The sequence below is a fragment of the Culex pipiens genome, chromosome 3 (assembly GCF_016801865.2).
Source record: "Culex pipiens pallens isolate TS chromosome 3, TS_CPP_V2, whole genome shotgun sequence".
Taxonomy (NCBI): Eukaryota; Metazoa; Arthropoda; class Insecta; order Diptera; family Culicidae; genus Culex; species Culex pipiens.
The window spans coordinates 2,454,178-2,473,647 of record NC_068939.1 but is presented as its reverse complement, the minus strand read 5'-3'; the positions used below and the strand labels follow the sequence as shown (position 1 = coordinate 2,473,647).

Sequence of the window (19,470 nt, the reverse complement as noted above, 5' to 3'; positions counted from 1 at the left end):
CGTCCATCATGGCTTCCACTGAAGTCGGTTGAGCTACAACTGCGCGATATCGACCAGACAAACAATTAATTTTATGATTATTGAAATTGCACCCATCATGGCGTTGGAGTCCGCAAACTACTGCTGTAACTGTTGAGAACCCATCCCGTTTGTGTGAGAAGTGTAGTGGCAGTGTGGCATGTACTGGCCATAAATTTAAGCGCCACCCAGCGACAGTTTCGGGACGGGGGGCTGTGGAAATTGCTCCACGCCCTGACAATATATGTGACTTTGCACTGACTCTGGTTCTGGGTTCTGGGTGACTATTCTGGCACCAAATGCTGCTGCTGCTACTCGACGTTGGTTGGCAGCTCGAGGTAAGTGGTTTAAGTGATTTTGCAGCGCGGTGCAGTTGATTATTTTATTGGCGAATTTATTGCTAGTTGACCAACTGATCTGCTCTGCCATTTCTACCACCGCGTCGGGTTGGAAATCAATTCTGTTGTGGCCATTCCATGGATTTAGTTGCAGCGTGTTCACCGAATCGGAATTCGGACTGCGGGTCGTCGTTGATCTGCGCCGATCCCCGGATTACAAATTCCGTTGGGTGGTTGGGTGGGAGGGAATTTATTGGATTGTCAAATTGTGTTGCCACCGCTAAATTTATGGTCAATATCACTTCAACGGATATTTCATAATTTGCACCGCGGGTAATAGAGATATTACTTATTGGCGACATTGTCCTGCGGAAATCGATACCATCTGCATTGGTTAAATTTCGATTTTTTTATGAATTTCAAATTTATCCAATCGGGGTTCTGCTTTAAGTCGAACCCTTCTAGTCTTTAAGCAAACCACACGTGGAATGTTCTCTGGCCAGCAGCTGGGTCTCACCACAAAAGGAAAAGGATCAGAACGGATGAAGTGTTAAAGTGTGAAATCATACGAATGGGTTTGACGTTCTTCGATGTGCTGCTGGCCAGCAGCGCTGGGTTGGGATAAGGGAAATTTTCACAACCGTTATCGACTGGAACTTCTGGTTGGAAATTATGTTGTAGAAACCATAGGAAAGACGAATTTCTGTGGGGATTCCATGTGGTTAATAGTGCTGGACTTGATTTTCTACTGATATCTCTGTAATAGATATGTGTCTGATATGGAACGTGATTCAAAGTATTTTTTCTCTTTTCTTGCAGAATTCTTGGTCCACCGGCCCTGCAGCAGGCTGCACGATCCGGCGATGGCCTTTTCCACAACAACCGACCAATCTACAACAACTGCATGCGCGGTGTCATCACATGCTTCACCGGAATTAGGAAAAAGGACGAGCTGGTAAGTAATTCTGAACGGACTAATTCTCTTCTAGGAAATTGGGTTGATCTTACGAAAAAGACAGAGTCTGCCTCTCCCTCAATCAGCATCTCCTAATTTGGTTGACTTTGAAGTTACAATTTTCTCCAACAAAAAAGCCTACACGCAATCTTGAGATACTTCGAAATCTATAAATGACTCGTCTTTATCTTCAACTGATTGCGAGCTCGATCTTCAACCGGCCACAAAAATGTCCCCCTGATTACCTCCTTCTTAGTAAGCGAGCGACCCCGTCCGAGGCCGGTTCAGCCGACCTCCGGACTTATTCCTGCAGGTCACGTGCGGCCGTTCCTAACTGTTTCGTTGCCGTTCGGATGCTGCCTCATGATTATGATGATGCCACTCATGCTCCCCTTCCGTCTTCCTGTTCCCGCAGTATATTATAAACCATCTTCGAGCGAGGCGGCCGACACCGAGAAACCGACGCCATTCGGGGAGCTTTCTTTTATCGGGAAGACGAAGCCGGTAATTTGTGGAAAGGAAATACCGCACTCACACGACAACGTATCCCCTCCTTGCTTTCGGAGGGTAAACCGATGGGAACGGAACGTGACATCTCTTTTTCGGGGGGAGGATTGACCTCGAGCCTTCTCGGACCTTTTGTAGAATTTAGAGGCGCGTACCATGAATATAGATGATCCCCTGTGTGATGCAATTAGGGGCGGGATATAAGTCAGTCAGTCAGTCAGCAGTAGCGCCTTAATAACCAAGGGGATCTGTCTTGCAGATTTGCGGGAAGGAATTAATTTGCTATTATCTTTTCATTTACAGACTCAGCTCGTACACCTGATCCACTCGATGGGAGGGTCGATACGGAAGGACATGATGACCAAGGTTACCCACTTGATATGCAACAGCACCGGTGGAGAAAAGTACCAGTAAGTATCGATCATTAGAACGTAGTTCATGGGAAAATTTGGAAATCTTTCTGGAAAATGACATATTTATGAATTACCGAAATTGAGAAATTGTTAAAAACTCGTGAGGTGTAAGCACAGGGTAAACCAGCTGCCCTAGTAGCAACCTGCGCTAACTAACATTCCCGTCCCTTATAATCGAGATCTACAAACTGACATGGCGGGCGCCGTTGGTGGTCAATGACTGTTACCTATTCGCAACTGATCTAGCTTTAGCAATCATGGTGTTTCATATTTTCAGCGCATTCATACATGGCGTTGATAAGGGAAACACCCATAAATCATCGAAGCCAACACGGAGAAAAAATAGTTCCCAAAATCGTGAGCAAGCATGAAAATCATGAAAATGGGATCCTCGAACAAAGTGTTCTAATCCCATGGTACGATTTTGAAAAACGTATCATGAAATTTGAACACTTTGTTCGTGGTTCCCATTTTCATGATAACTTGTTCACGATTTTGGGAACTCTTTTTTCTCCGTGTATGATCAGTAGTGCTGAAAGGATATAACGGTTCTGTTGCTCATGCTCATGCTTATGAAATTTCCGAAATTGAAAGAAAAACAAATTTTGGTCTGCAAATCAGATTCGGTTGTGGAAATAGATTACAAGTTGAATATTTAGCAATCGATAAGAATTTTAAAGCATTAAAATTTGTATTCGGAATATATCTGGAGTTTTTTTTAAAAGGTCCTTTGCTAAAATTTTAAGCCATTTGTTTGCATATGAAACAACAACAACAGAAAAAACAATAGTTAGTACACCGATTTCCAAATTTATTGCTTCAAAATCTCTGGTATGAAATTCAAAAATTATGAAATTTTTTACATTGACTGATATATTTGTTTTCGCTTCTTTCTTTTTACATTTTCTAAGACATTTTTCTAGCTTTTCTAGTCATGTCATGAACAAAATATATAAAAGATTATATTTATAAAATACTTATTTAATTTGAATCACATTGGACAAAAAATTGTACTTTATGTAAATCCAAATTACAACACAGAACAAAAGATCAATTTTCAATTTCATTTAAGCTAACGTCTTGATTCGAATTCCCTGACGCTTCGAAACCCGGACACAGTTGACTTCAACTTTTAGGGCATATCCTCAAATTCACTCAATTTTAAATTTGGTAAAAAAATAAAAATTATTAAATCTAAATGCAAAAAAAAAGGTTTCCCCACACAAACTCAACAAATCGCTCCCAAATTTTAGAGGAAGAATAAAAAAAATAAGGCTGATTTCGATTCTACATCATAATTACTGCTCTCGAGTTTGTATGGGGACTACAATGTTACAATAAGCCATTTAGCTTATTTGAACATAATGGTTCGATGGACTGAGTTTCATCCAAAAAGAAAAAATACGGTGAAAAGATTTTCGAAAACATACAGAATTGCTCATAAGTCAGTTCATGTTTAAAAGAACATTCTTGCAATCTGCGAACGCACTGACGCTAATCCCTCTCTTCCAGGTACGCCATGACCTTCCGCCTGGCCGTCGTCCGCCCCAGCTGGGTCGAGGACGCGTGGAGCAAACGCCACGATCCGAACTTTACCGCCAACGTGGACGAGGTGCTGCGGCCGCACCGCCTCAAGGCGTTCGAGGGCCAGAAGGTGTGCTTCTTCGGCTTCCCGCCCGACGAGCACCAGCACATGGTCGACGTGCTCAAGGAAAACGGTGGCATTCCGGCGGACCTGGAGGATCCCCAGTGTTCGCACGTGGTGAGTACCTGGAGTCGTCTCTAGTTGAGGTTTTATTTTTTTAATCGGGGGATTAAACATGATTCAGGGTAGAGTGAGAGAATTGCGGCGGAGAAAATGCCTCAAAATCGGATTAAGTGCTCTCGTTATGCTTGTTGTCTTTGTTGCCTGCTCGCTGTTGATGCTGATGATTATGTTATTTCTGCTCGGACATAAATGAACGCGCGTTGGTCAGAAACAAAAAAAAAAAAATGCTTCTCCGCCCTGTTTCATGTTTAAGCCATTTTTATGTATTTGCGTTGGTGTTTGGTTTATCCCGAGTTTGTGTGCGTTGTGGTTGATTGACATACATAAAAAGCGCGCTTCGTGTCCTTGTTCATTAAATTCGCTTTAATTAACAGTGAATGCTGTGTGCTTTCTGGCTGTGTCAACTGTGGAACTCTTTTTTTTTTCGTTCATGAGCGCAGCAATGTGAGAAATATTCGATTGATTTATCGTGCACACCGCACGGATTAATGAATATCACTCAATTGATTCGGTGGATGCTAGAGAAAGGGTGTGGGAGGCATGCAGTAGAACGATTCAATGAAAAACACCATAATTAATTCATGAAAACGCATTAAAAGTGGGGAGTGCTGCTGCCGCTGACAACGCCGGTTGATGTATGTGGTGACGTGTGTCCCCCCAATGGGAGGAAGGGGAGAAAGGGGAGTAGGGCAATTCTATTGTGTCCGGTAGTGATGGGAATTTGCAATTTCATCGCGGCGCGGGGGCGGCTTTTGATTTAAAGTCCGAAATTGATACCCGAAGAAAGCCATTGAACCGTGCAGAGTGGTCCTCCTGATTGATCGCTGCACGTTTACAAATTATTTAAACTGTAATTAATAATCTGTTGGGGAGGCGAGGCAGAGCGAGAGAGCGTGCGTGAGTGCGTGTTTTCGGGATTGTTATCCGAATCCTGTGATTAATTGCAGCTTGCGGTGATTCTTCATTTCAATGAAAGAATCAGAATTAATTGATTGGTGGTCGATAGAAACAAAAGTTTCACTTTTCGAAAAAAATATCTCGTAACGATTCATTGTCTCATTTACATTATCTGTGATGATTGTAATTAATTGTAGCTTTGTCGCACTTCAGAATCATTTAAAGGCACCACCTCTCATTGATATCTAACATAATATGGTGACACACCCACGCACACTCATTCCTCGACCGCACACAATCACAATCCACACGGTGTATCTTTCCACAGGTCATGTCCAACACGGGCGAGCATTTCGGGGACGCCCTGTTGCCCCCGGGCGCTGGCCCAGGTTCACCCAAAGATAAGACTTCATCATCATCATCGTCGTCGGAACGAGAAGACGGAGATAACAACGACGACGACGACGACGACGAAAACAATGAGCCCAACAGGGCGGAATTCAAGGTCGAAAAGAAGGATGCCTTCCTGAAGCGGTTGAACGAGTGTCAAGCGGCAGCGGAGGGGGGTGAGATGGACGAGAGTGTCCTGTTGAATCCACTACCGGCGCTGCCGGAAGAGAGCGAAACAAGCGACTCGGACCACATGACCGCGGCCGAGAACGAAAACAATCAGAACAAGCACTCGGAGCAGAGCAGCGTTTCGCCGATTCGGTACATTGATGAGCCGCCCCGGCAATCAAGCTCGACACCGGAAGTGTTGGCTGTTCCGGTGGAGAAGGACGGCGTGGTGCTGGTCTCGGGCGAGGAAAACGAATTCCTCAATCCGAACAACATTTCGCCAATTTTGAAGACGAACAACAGATTCGCGGATGAATCGCTGAGGAGAATCGCCGAAGAAGACGACGACGACGATGACGATGTAGACGATTACATCATTGCCAACAAGGAAGCGTTGAAGCGCAAGCGGCAGGAGGACAGTTTTGACAACATTTCCATGATTTCGACGGACTCACTTGCCAGCAGTGTGGCGTACGGTTCCGCCAAGAAACCTAAACTGATTCGAACCGGATCGATTACGCGAGGCCTTCGCCGCAGCATGAGCTTTGCCGCGATCAAAACGCCAATCGCTTCGATGCTTCGATCCCGCCGCAACTCGGTCGACCCGAACTCCTCCATCAGCTCCATCACCTCGATCGAAACCACCTTCAACGAATCGATCAAAAAGCCCGTCAAAGAGAAGCTGCTCAGCATCCGCGACAAAATCACCAAAAGCAGCAAGAAGGAAACCCCAAAATCAATCAAGAACAAAGGTCTCATCACGTCCGCCAACCTGGACAGCCTGAAAAAGGTCTGCAAGTTCAAGACGGTCAACACGCCGGAACACTCCAAGACGGAGGTCGATTTCAAAACGCCAATCGCGCCCGCCCCCAGCCACTCGTCCTCTGCCAAGTCCAAGATGAAGGCCATCTTCAACCGGCACTCGATTGTCCCGACCGCTGCCGCACCGCCAGCTTTCACCATTGAACCCAAGGAGGACATCGTCGCCGCAGCTACGGAACTAAACGCGTCCCTCGCGAACGATGATTGCGCCGTGCCGGCCACGGCAACCGGTTCCGACGAGGACCTCCCCGCGACCGCGACGACGACGACTGCGACGGTATCTATTACACTTTCATCACAATTTGCCATCAATTTATTGTAGTTAGAATGTACGTCTGTTTGTGTGTATGTGTGAACGTTTCTGTGTGAATGTTATTAAAAGGGCAACCAAAAAAATGTGTGTTTTGAATTCTTCGCATATAGAGTTTTCCGCCCGACTTCCCGCCAAAAATTGCTATTTTCCAACCATTACGGACACAATAGAATTGCGTTGACCCCGTCCCGCAGAAAACAAAAAAAATCGAACCCACACCCCCTCAAATCGACGCTTGTTGATGAAATGTATGACAACTAACCTCAATCGCGCGCTCGCACTCACTCACTCTCTCATACTCGCTTCTTCGCACCACCACCGCCACACTTTCGCACCTCACCTCTCTTTTGCTCTATATGCTAAGGATATCAAAATCACATTTTCATCCCGATCCTAGTAGTCTTTTTTTTTTGCTTGTTTCACTCAACCCTCCTTCCATCACTAATCAACAGCAAACCTAGCTATGTACTAACACAAAAAAATAGGGGGACATGAATTTGATTAGCCAAAAACCGCGCGCCAATTATTTGCCTTGCTCGCTCAACTGCAAACGAGTGCGCTCGCGATCCGGTGTACGATGATACCGGGGCTCGTTCGACCACAAATCTCTAATTTTGTTGTGGTTTTTATCGCCAATCGCGGGTTCTAACGGGGTGGATTTTGATCCGAGTGGGGTATCATTTATAGTGTTGAGGATGCTGAGGAGTTGTTTAGCTAATTCAATTCTAGTTGATTGAAATTAAAAGTTATCAAAAAATTATTAAAACTTATTCAACAAAATACCTCAAGTAAAATTGGCTATCGAACAAAATTGAGTATTTTTCCCATCCTGAAGTTGAAGGTGACGAAAATAAAGCTGTCAAACGTGTCATGCAAACGTTTTATCAGCAGTCTAGTGAAAAAAAAGCGTAATCTTGTTTCAAGCTTAAGATTTTACCTCACGTAGTGCATACTCGACCCGGTGAGCGAGTGTGGATTTGATATCCGAAATTGAGTCACATGTTAGTGAAAGTGTTGGCACATTTCACTATACCCAAATTGACACATTTTTTTTCGAGAATATGTATGTTACATGCACAGCACATGTCAAAATTTGCGAACGACCTAAATTGAAATTGAAATCATTACACTTTTCGTCTGAAGTGTTGATTGAAATTCATCCATAAAAACCATATAAAAAAGTCAGTTTAAAGTTAAAGAAAGAATTTTTAAAATCAAGAAATTCAAACTTTATAAATTTTTAGAATATCAAGAAATTTAAGAATAAGATAAGATCAAAAATTACTATAAAATCATGAAGTCGAAATCAAGAAGATTCTAAAATTCAAGAAATTTTAGAAATACATGAAATTCAAGAAAATGAAGAAATTCAAAAAATTCAAGAAATTCAAGAAATTCAAGAAATTTAAGAAGTTTAAGAAATTCAAGAAATTCATAAAATTCAAGAAAATCCAAGAAATTTAAAAAATTCAAAAAATTCAAGAAATTTATAAAAATTTAAGAAATTCAAGAAATTCAAGAAATTCAAGAAATTCAAGAAATTCAAGAAATTTTAGAAATTTAAGAATTTCAAGAAATTAAAGAAATTCAAGAAATTTATAAAAAAATTAAGAAATTCAAGAAATTCAAAAAAATTCAAGAAATTCAAGAAATTCAAGAAATTCAAGAAATTCTAGAATTTCAGAAATTCGAGAAATTCAAGAATTTCAAGAATTTGAAGAAATTCAAAAAATTCAAGAAATTTCAAGAAATTCAAGAAATTTTATAAATTCAAGAAATTTAAAAAAATCAAGAAATTTAAGAAATTTAAGAAATTTGAAAAAAAATAAGATTTTTTGGAAATTCAGAAAATTTAAGAAATGCAAGAAATTATGAAAATCGAAAAATTCAAGAAATTTAAGAAATTTAGAAAAATAAAGAAACTCAAGTAATTCAAAAAAATAAATCAAGAAATAAAAAAAAAATCGAGAAATTCAAGAAATTCTAAACATTAAAAAAAATTCAAGAAATTCATGAAATTTTAGAAATTTATGAAATTTAAGAAATTGAGGAAATTCAAGAAATTTAAGATATTCAAGAAATTCAAGAATTCAATAAGATCAAAAATTGAAAAAAAAAATAATCAGGAATTCAAAATCAAGAAAGTTTAAAAAATTCAAGAATTACAAGAATCAAGAAATTTTAGAGGATTCAAGAAATTTAAGAGGATTCAAGCATCTAAGAAATTCAAGAAATTCAAGAAATTTAATAAATTTAAGAAATTCAAGAATTTCAAGAAATTCGAAAAAATCAAAAAAAATTAAGAAATTTTGGAAATTTAAAAAAAATTATTAAATTCAAGAAATTGAGAAAATCGAAAAATTCAAGAAATTCATGAAATGCAGAAAAATTAAGAAACAAAAATTCAGAAAAATTCAAGAAATTCTAAAAGTTTAAAAAATTTAAGAAATTCATGAAATTTAAGAAATTTAAGAAATTTAAGAAATTTAAGAAATTTAAGAAATGTAAGAAATTTAAGATCTTAAAGAAATTCAAGAATTCAATACGATCATAAATTGAGAAAAATAATCAGGAATTCAAAATCGGTTGTCATGCGGCTGTCATGCGACCATTATCTTGCGGTCGTATCACCGCGCGTGAACTCTAATTATTAACGCCCGCAATAATATCAAGAAATTTAAGAAGATTCAAAAAAATTAGAAATTCATGAAATTTATGAAATTCAAGAAATTCAAGAAATTCAAGAAATTCAAGAAATTCAAGAAATTCAAGAATTCAAGAAATTCAAGAAATTCAAGAAATACAAAAATTTCAAGAAATTTAAGAAATTCAAGAAATTTAAAAAAAATCTAGAAATTCAAGAAATTCAAGAAATTCAAGAAATTCAAGAAATTCAAAATATTCAAGAAATTTTAAAAAATTTAAGAAATTCAAAAAATTCAAGGAATTAAAGAAATTCAAGAAATTCAAGAAATTCAAGAAATTCAAGAAATTCAAGAAATTCAAGAAATTCAAGAAATTCAAGAAATTCAAGAAATTCAAGAAATTCAAGAAATTCAAGAAATTCAAGAAATTCAAGAAATTCAAGAAATTCAAGAATTCAAGAAATTCAAGAGATTCAAGAAGTTCACAAATTTCAAGAAATTTAAGAAATTCAAGAAATTTAAGAAATTCAAGAAATTTAAAAAAATCAAGAAATTCAAGAAATTCAAGAAATTTAAGAAATTCAAGAAATTTAAGAAATTCAAGAAATTCAAGAAATTCAAGAAATTCAAGAAATTCAAGAAATTCAAGAAATTCAAGAAATTCAAGAAATTCAAGAAATTCAAGAAATTCAAGAAATTCAAGAAATTCAAGAAATTCAAGAAATTCAAGAAATTCAAGAAATTCAAGAAATTCAAGAAATTCAAGAAATTCAAGAAATTCAAGAAATTCAAGAGATTCAAGAAATTCAAGAAATTCAAGAAATTCAAGAAATTCAAGAAATTCAAGAAATTTACGAAATTCAAGAAATTCAAGAAATTCAAGAAATTCAAGAAATTCAAGAAATTCAAGAAATTCAAGAAATTCAAGAAATTCAAGAAATTCAAGAAATTTAAGAAATTCAAGAAATTCAAGAAATTCAAGAAATTCAAGAAATTCAAGAAAATCAAGAAATTCAAGAAATTCAAGAAATTCAAGAAATTCCAGAAATTCAAGAAATTCAAGAAATTCAAGAAATTCAAGAAATTCAAGAAATTCAAGAAATTCAAAAAATTCAAGAAATTCAAGAAATTCAAGAAATTCAAGAAATTCAAGAAATTCAAGAAATTCAAGAAATTCAAGAAATTCAAGAAATTCAAGAAATTCAAATAATTTAAGAAATTCAAAAAATTCGAAAAAATTAAAAAATTCAGAAATTTTGAAATTCAAAAAAATTCTTCAAGAAATTTAGAAAATCGAAAAATTCAAGGAATTTAAGAAATTCAGAAAAATCAAGAAATTCAAGAAATTCAAAAAAATCAAGAAATGCAAAAAAAGAGAAATTCAGGAAGTCCTAAAAATTTAAAAAAAAATCAAGAAATTCATAAAATTTAAGAAATTCAAGAAATTTAAGAAATGTAAGAAATTCAAGAAATTTAAGAAATGTAAGAAATTCAAGAAATTTAAGATATTTAAGAAATTCAAGAATTCAATACGATCAAAAATTGAAAAAAAAAAACTTGTTATGGACTAAGGCAAATTAGATTTTCGAAAACTTGAGGAATAACGTTTCATTTTTCTTCAATTTGAAATAAGTAAAGTTCTGAAAAAAAAAAATCATTTCATTTCGATCTTTAATTTATCGTCGCTGTTAGGCATCATGAATTAATTATCGTGCATTGGTTGCATTTTTTCACCCTCCCCCCTCGAACTACCATCGCTGAGTGCAACTTTTCGGCATTGCCACAATTTTTTGACAACTTTTTAACGCACCAGCCCCCAGTTTAATCCGCGGCGGGCAAAAATATAATTCATCATCAGCAGTTTTACTTGTTGCCCGAATCGCGGGCGCGCACTTGCCACTGCAAAATAAAACAGCAATTTATGCAAAAATTGTGACAGTCGTGGTGCGGTGAGTTGGATTCGCGCTTCTTTTTTTTCACACCTGGGCGGGATTTGGGGCGGGAATGGGGCGGGGAGAAGGAAGGAAGTTTGACTGCTTGATCGACGATTTACACACACGGTGGGTGGCCGGATTGAAAGGCTCTGCTGCGGTTAAATTGTGCATTGATTGTTGATGTTTTTTGCGTGTACAGGGGGGAGGGATGTGATTAAACTTGAATTTGAGTGTTTGTTCAATAAATTACGGAATGAGTGAGTGAATCGTTTTTTTTTGTTGCCACCTATTCAGGCCGGGGGTTGGATTAATTGCTGTTGCTTTTTTTTTGTTTTAAAGTTTAATTCGAAAAGTATGCATCGGATATCGGAATGGTGCACCGGATTATTTGTATTGGGACCCGGGATGCCACACGTGGCGAGCATTTTTAGTATGCATCACGTCGCGCAGTTAGCACGCGTCGCACTCTGCGTTAGGTGTTTATGAAGATCCTGCGGTGCTGAAATGAATTCCAATTTAAATTGTCCCATTATTGTCGATAAATTGTGGCTTCATCACATTATTTAACATACACACATACTATAAACCGTGAGTGCAAACATTGCGGTTTTTGGATTTGTATTTTTTGTTGTTCTATTCTGGAGTGTGGTCGCGCGTTCATTGCAAATGCGGTTTTTGGTTTAATCGATTCATGGTAGATTAGTGCATGTTTACTAACTAATATTTACAGTTTTTTGTTTTGTGCAAACCTTAAATAGTTTATTTGTTTCTCGTTTCCCTGCAGGTGGTTGACGAGCACGTGGTTACGTCCAAGCCAGAACCTAAAAATACTAAAACTCACATCGTGAAAGCGGACTGGTTCTGGTACACGATCCAGAATGGTTACGCCGACGAAGGGCGTTATCTGTTTGGAGATGTAAGTCGTCTATTCTTTGATTATTTTTCAAACAGCCTAAAACAAAATATTTTCTCTCAGTACCTCGACAGCATAGCCAACACCCCGGGCGCGGATCGCCGGGACTCGCTTCCGATCAGCTTCAACAAGCGCAAGCGGAAACGTCTCTCGCACCGGACGCCGGCCGGTGGCGAAGGAACTCCGCTGGGCGCCGGCAAGCGACGCTCGTCCGTATCGGACGCGGGCCTGCTGTCGGTGTCGGGAAGCTTCCTCGATTGCACCACCAGCCCGGACCAGAACAAGCATGAGGGCAGCAAAAAGAACGCCATCATCGCGGAGACGGCGGACGCCTCGATCGACCAGACGATCAAGAGCCAATCGATGCGGCACAACCACTTTATGGACTTTTACCACACGGAGTCGAACTACGTCGGGATTCTGGACACGATTGTCAATGTGAGTCGCCACCAATTTGCTGCGATAATTCGTTTTACTAATTCTCTCCCCCTCCAAAACAACCAGCTCTTCAAAGACCCCCTGGAGGAGATGATCGAGAAAGACACGGAGAACGCGCTGCTCAACAAGTCCGAGCTCAAGTCGATCTTCAGCAATTTCCTGCCGATTCACGACGTCCACAAGCGCATGCTGAACCGACTGAAGGAGATCCACGCGAACTGGGCCGAGGAGCACCTGATCGGCCAGATCATCATCGACAACCGGGACGAGCTGATCAAGGCGTACCCGCCGTACGTGAACTTTTTCGAAAAGATGAAGGAAACGCTGCTGCAGTGCGACGCGGCCAATCCGCGCTTCCACGCCTTCCTCAAGATCAACCAGGCTAAGCCCGAGTGCGGCCGACAGACGCTGCAGGATTTGATGATTCGGCCGGTCCAGCGGCTACCGAGCATCAGCTTGCTGTTGAACGGTAAGTTAATCCATTTCAAAACCCTTAAATATCACTAATCGATTCGTGCCCTTTTCCTCTGGCAGACATCCTTAAACACACCGGCAAGGGCAACCCGGACCACCGGAAGCTGGACGAGGCGCTGAAGGCGATCAAGGAGGTGATGACACACATCAACGAGGACAAGCGCAAGACGGAGGGCCAGCTGGCCATGTTTGACATCTTCAACGACATCGACAACTGCCCGGTGAGTATTGTTTTTACTGTGCTTGATTTTTTGTTAGTTTGCCGAGTGCTGAAAAAATCAGTCGCAAGCAATTATTTTTTGCAATTCCGAAAATTGAATTTCATGCCAAATATCCATTTGATTACTCAATAAACCGTTCAAATCAAAACAACACTTTTCGATACAAGTGCTGAATAGTTCAACTTTTAAGCACTCATTTCAGTATTACTTTTTAGCCCCTGTATCGAAAATGTTAAAATGTTAAGATGTTAAAATGTTAAAATGTTAAAATGTTAAGATGTTAAAATGTTAAAATGTTAAAATGTTAAAAAGTTAAAATGTTAGAATGTTAAAATGTTAAAATGTTAAAATGTTAAAATGTTAAAATGTTAAAATGTTAAAATGTTAAAATGTTAAAATGTTAAAATGTTAAAATGTTTAAATGTTTAAATGTTAAAATGTTAAAATGTTAAAATGTTAAAATGTTAAAATGTTAAAATGTTAAAATGTTAAAATGTTAAAATGTTAAAATGTTAAAATGTTAAAATGTTAAAATGTTAAAATGTTAAAATGTTAAAATGTTAAAATGTTAAAATGTTAAAATGTTAAAATGTTAAAATGTTAAAATGTTAAAATGTTAAAATGTTAAAATGTTAAAATGTTAAAATGTTAAAATGTTAAAATGTTAAAATGTTAAAATGTTAAAATGTTAAAATGTTAAAATGTTAAAATGTTAAAATGTTAAAATGTTAAAATGTTAAAATGTTAAAATGTTAAAATGTTAAAATGTTAAAATGTTAAAATGTTAAAATGCTAAAATGTTAAAATGTTAAAATGTTAAAATGTTAAAATGTTAAAATGTTAAAATGTTAAAATGTTAAAATGTTAAAATGTTAAAATGTTAAAATGTTAAAATGTTAAAATGTTAAAATGTTAAAATGTTAAAATGTTAAAATGTTAAAATGTTAAAATGTTAAAATGTTAAAATGTTAAAATGTTAAAATGTTAAAATGTTAAAATGTTAAAATGTTAAAATGTTAAAATGTTAAAATGTTAAAATGTTATAATGTTATAATGTTATAATGTTATAATGTTATAATGTTATAATGTTATAATGTTAAAATGTTAAAATGTTAAAATGTTAAAATGTTAAAATGTTAAAATGTTAAAATGTCAAAATGTTTAAATGTTAAAATGTTATAATGTTATAATGTTATAATGTTATAATGTTATAATGTTATAATGTTAAAATGTTAAAATGTTAAAATGTTAAAATGTTAAAATGTTAAAATGTTAAAATGTTAAAATGTTAAAATGTCAAAATGTTTAAATGTTAAAATGTTTAAATGTTAAAATGTTTAAATGTTTAAATGTTTAAATGTTTAAATGTTTAAATGTTTAAATGTTTAAATGTTTAAATGTTTAAATGTTTAAATGTTTAAATGTTTAAATGTTTAAATGTTTAAATGTTTAAATGTTTAAATGTTTAAATGTTTAAATGTTTAAATGTTTAAATGTTTAAATGTTTAAATGTTTAAATGTTTAAATGTTTAAATGTTTAAATGTTTAAATGTTTAAATGTTTAAATGTTTAAATGTTTAAATGTTTAAATGTTTAAATGTTTAAATGTTTAAATGTTTAAATGTTTAAATGTTTAAATGTTTAAATGTTTAAATGTTTAAATGTTTAAATGTTTAAATGTTTAAATGTTTAAATGTTTAAATGTTTAAATGTTTAAATGTTTAAATGTTTAAATGTTTAAATGTTTAAATGTTTAAATGTTTAAATGTTTAAATGTTTAAATGTTTAAATGTTTAAATGTTTAAATGTTTAAATGTTTAAATGTTTAAATGTTAAAATGTTTAACAGTAAAAAATGGTGGGTCTCGTTAAAAAATATTGTGGTTTTTTCAAATTCCGATAAACACTACCGCATAAAGGTTTTTTTTGTGATAACAAAGTTATTGTGCATGCTTGCTTATATATTTTGGAAATTAATGATTGTAAAAATTATCTTGAATGGCTTTTAAAGCATTTTATAACACTTTTTTCATTCAATTCTTGAAATCAAATATTTTTGATTTTTACATATTTTATTTTGTTGCTCAAGCATGCTAAATATGATAATTATACAGAAAAATGCATTTTAGGTTGTTTTCAGCAGATTAAACTACTATCTGCATTGACATTTCAAAGTTTTTTGAAGAAATATTTTTTTTGCCCTTGATTTTTCAAAACCAATTTTGAAGGATAGGTGGCATAAACTTTGAAAAATATTTGCAACGGCCTTTATTAACTTAAAAAAAAAATAACTTGAAAATTCTGGAAACTTAAAACAACTTAAAAATTAATGCAATAATTGTAGGGAGTTAAGAAAATTTAGGAATTCTGAACATTTAGAAATTAAAAAAAAGCACTTTAACTAAGGCTGGTACGAATTTTATTAAAAAGTTCTTTTCCCTCGGCTTTTGTCAAAGTCGAAAGAAAGCGTATAAAAAATTGCAAAATTTTCTATTTCAACCCAAATTTTGAAGCAAAAAGTATCATAATAATTGATTTATGTCTTTTTTTCGATCTGTGGTCACAAATTTCAAAATTGGCGAAAGGTCAAAAGTGCCCTATTTGATATAAAATTACAAAAATAAACGTTATACAGTCGAATCTTTTCGATATTGATATTGCTTCAGCTGTTTATAGAAAGATTCCACTGTGCAATGTATTTACAATAGTTTACAACTTTTTTCAATGCAAAATAAAACTATCGGCAATATTTGTTTTGCCACCTGATTTGGGGACCATCCATAAACCACGTGGGGGGGGATTTTCCATAAACCATCCATAAACCCGTTCGAGATTTTCAAAAAAGTGTCCACGTGGTTTATGGATGGTCCCTTGCCAAAGACATGAAATTAAATAAAATCGCCAAAGTTTTAAACTTATTTTGAATTTTACAAAAGCCAATAACAATACAGTTCAGACTGAATTATCCGATGTTCGACTATCCGAGATTTTTTTTCGTATTTTTTTTTTACTTTTAACATCAAATTTGAGTTCTCCTACCCCATTTGCGTTAAATTTGAATGGTTGATTGCCTATTAAATTTAAAAAAAAATCAAATTTTCTACATTTTATCACCGTTATTTTGGCCGCCATCTTGAATTTAAAAGTTCTAAATCATTTTAGAGTACTTTAGGGGTCATACTTGAGCTCAACAAACAAAAATAAGACAACAAAAAAAAAAAATTCGTGATTCGATTATCCGAAGTGAAATTCGGCTTCGGAAAATCGCGTCTAGACTGTAAATACATATATCGTGATTATGATGATTGAATTTAAATAATTGATTTTCCAAAAAATGGAGAACTTTTAAAGCTCTCAAAAAACCATTTCAATCTTCAAAATTGATTTTACACTTGAATTCTAAAAGTTACAGCCATTTTTACGTAAAAATGATGCAATTTTAAAACTTGAATATCTGAAAAAAGTGCTAATTTTCAAGGAAAAAGTGTATTGGACCACCTTAACGAAATTCGTATACTGTTTGTGTTCCATGTCGGGGATATATACCCTTTCCAATCAAACACCTATTTTCGTCATATGGAGAGTTTGATGCTCGATTAAAGCTCCAAAAATATTGTTTAGGCTATAAACTTACCAGCAACAGCACCGCCTCGAGTGGCCAAAAAGATCAAATTAAATTCACTTTTGATAATAATTTCTATTTTGCGAGACCATCTCTCATCATTTTGTTGGCAAACACAGTGACACACGCGAGAAACCCTCAAACGCTTAATGAATATCGCAAAAATCAACTTTTCACTTTCGCTTACTTTTTCACGGCGCTTTCAATACAAAACTGCCCCCAACTTTTGGCAACATGTTCTTTTGCACATCAGTTAGTCACTCACTTGAAAAATAATCCCGAAACATGTAAATATTTAGCAAGCGCCATCAAAAAAACAAACGCGCCAAGTCTTTTGACGTTTGAATTTTGACGACCCATTCCAATCGAACGCTTAAGAAAACCGAGCGAGAAGCGAAGGCAAATAAAGGCCACCAACACCACCAGCAGAGCCTGTTGGAGTGAGCCAGCGATGCCAGGAAATTTTCTCTATAAATGCTACTTTTCGTGAGTGTTCACAGTTTTTCACAGGTGGTAACACTAAGCAGACCCAAAAGAGCGCTGAAAGAAAAAAAACTAAGCTGAAAATAGGAAAATGGGCGTGGCCCAATGCATTCTCGTCTGATTAGAATACATTTGGGAATTTTTTTTTTAAATGCTTGTAAAAGGAATAGAATAAATTTTAGTAAAAGTGAAAATAAACATTAATGTTCACAAAAAGTTGCTCTACTCGTCGGTGTACTTGGTTTTAGTAAATTTCAAGGAACACTCCAGATTATCCAGCATCATTCAAACACGACCGCTTATTAGGCTTAAAATGAGTATATTTCCCCTAATTTTGACAGCCAGCTGTCCTTAGATTTCATATGGAAAAATAATAACAGCTTAGATTTTTTTTTATCAAAACCCAAAATAACTTATCATTTTCTTCCCATTTCCCAAACAGCCCCACCTGGTGTCCTCCCACCGGCACTTTGTCTCGCGCTGCGAGGTGACCGAGCTGACCGACAGCCTGAGCGGCCGGGGCGACTCGCTGATGCTGTTTCTGTTTAGCGACACGCTGGAAGTGTGCAAGAAACGGTCGCGAGCGTTCAACAACGCCAAATCGCCGAGCACGAACGGGCTCAACACGACGCGCTGCCAAACCTCGAAGCCGTACAAACACATCAAGCTGATGCCGCTGAGCTCGTTGCGGCTCGTCGTCAACATCCAGGACAGTCCGCGGGCGTTCGCGCTGAATTGTAGAGCGACGGTGGACAACAAGGACCGGCTGCACTCGTTCAGCATCTGCGACGAGGAGATGGACAAGATCGTCTACCTGCGGAGTTTGTGCAAACAGCTGGCGGAGAACGCGTGCAAGGCGGACGCGGAAAAGTTTATGGTCAACTGCGAGTCGGAGGAGTTGGGGATCGACGTGACGGATATTAACGTGGGGACGCTGTCGAAGGCGTTCAAGTTTGCCACGAGGACGAGGATGCGGGTAAGGAGATGGGAGTGGGAGAGTTGTGGGATGAATGTGATTGTAATTTGGATTTCTTCATTTTTTATCTTTTGCAGGTTGGCCGCGCCTTCTCGTTCAACAAAACGCCGTCCAAGCTGAAGCGAGCCGTTACGACCATGATGACGTCCCCGTTCGGAAGCACTCAGTCGCTGACGCCAGCCTCGCAGCTAGCCCAGATGAAGCTGGCCAGCTGTACGAACCTAAACGTATGCATTCCGCATGAGTCCACAGAAAATTAAGCACACACACACAACTCACACCCGTCCACACTCATTAATTATAAACTAACACACATAAAAAAAGCCATTCAGATAAAGCCACCATTCTCGAGTGTGGCCAAATTTGTTTTCGGCTTGACCTGCAAGTCGAAAGCGATTTTGGACCACCAGCGAAGAAGAGTCTTATCAGGAATTAACAGGTTTTTCCCCCTTCCCCGCAATCCGTTCCTTCAAACACAACAGGAAGTCGGCGAGGAGTCGTCCGAAAGTGGTGACTCGAAGGCGTCCACGTCCCCGTCGGCGGCGTCGGAAATCCTGGTGGCCCCAATGTCCGTCCAACCGACCCGCAAGAACAAACATCCGCCGATGTCGATGGCGGCCCTGCGACGGCTCTAGGAACAAGAAGGGGTGGTGGCCTCCTCTCCTCATTACCGTGTGGAGCGAGCGAGCGAGGTAGGAGAAAAATATTGTGCCCACATCACACTCAAACCAGCAGCAGAATCTTGGAAATGTCCTCGAGGAAGATGCTAGTTGGCAGAAGCCTTTTGTTTTACCACTTTTTTTTTTGTTTTTCTCTACTCTTTTGTGTGGGAAATAACGATTTTTGTTTTCGGTCGGAAACGAGAACACGTTGTCGAGAGAGGAAGGGTGAAGAAGCTGTGCTTTCGTAATGATCATCAGCTCAAGAAGAAGGGTTGTAGGCAGGTGGAAAATTGTTGTAAATATTTTACTATACCGATTGAAGCTTTTCGGAAATTGAGAGCACCAGCAGCAGGGACGTTTCCGCTTTTTAAGTCGTAAGAATTTATTTTGATTAGCATTATTTTCTGTGTATGTGAACGTTTATTTGTGTCAGCTGATAAATATTTGTAAAATCGAACATAGTTTTATGCCGGATCAATACAGTAAGATAGATTTAAAAGACACGGGCAGGGCG

General features: G+C 37.1%; 1 protein-coding gene across 3 annotated transcripts in view; it reads left to right on the top strand.

Moving 5' to 3' along the window:
* LOC120423000 (protein ECT2) overlaps positions 1 to 19,418 on the top strand; it is a 109,125-nt gene extending 89,707 nt beyond the window's left edge. Inside the window, exons 3-13 of one of the 3 annotated variants that reach the window (XM_039586620.2) lie at positions 1,176 to 1,311; positions 2,122 to 2,228; positions 3,744 to 3,993; positions 5,225 to 6,553; positions 11,953 to 12,084; positions 12,145 to 12,519; positions 12,586 to 12,988; positions 13,054 to 13,214; positions 17,761 to 18,294; positions 18,372 to 18,521; positions 18,777 to 19,418. In XM_039586620.2, coding sequence (XP_039442554.1) covers positions 1,176 to 1,311; positions 2,122 to 2,228; positions 3,744 to 3,993; positions 5,225 to 6,553; positions 11,953 to 12,084; positions 12,145 to 12,519; positions 12,586 to 12,988; positions 13,054 to 13,214; positions 17,761 to 18,294; positions 18,372 to 18,521; positions 18,777 to 18,929 — 3,730 coding nt within the window. In that variant the 3' untranslated portion in view covers positions 18,930 to 19,418. The remainder of the gene's footprint in view (positions 1 to 1,175; positions 1,312 to 2,121; positions 2,229 to 3,743; positions 3,994 to 5,224; positions 6,554 to 11,952; positions 12,085 to 12,144; positions 12,520 to 12,585; positions 12,989 to 13,053; positions 13,215 to 17,760; positions 18,295 to 18,371; positions 18,522 to 18,776) is intronic. The other 2 variants (XM_039586621.2, XM_039586622.2) reach the window with 2 other exon arrangements.
* The last annotated feature ends 52 nt before the right edge of the window (positions 19,419 to 19,470 follow it).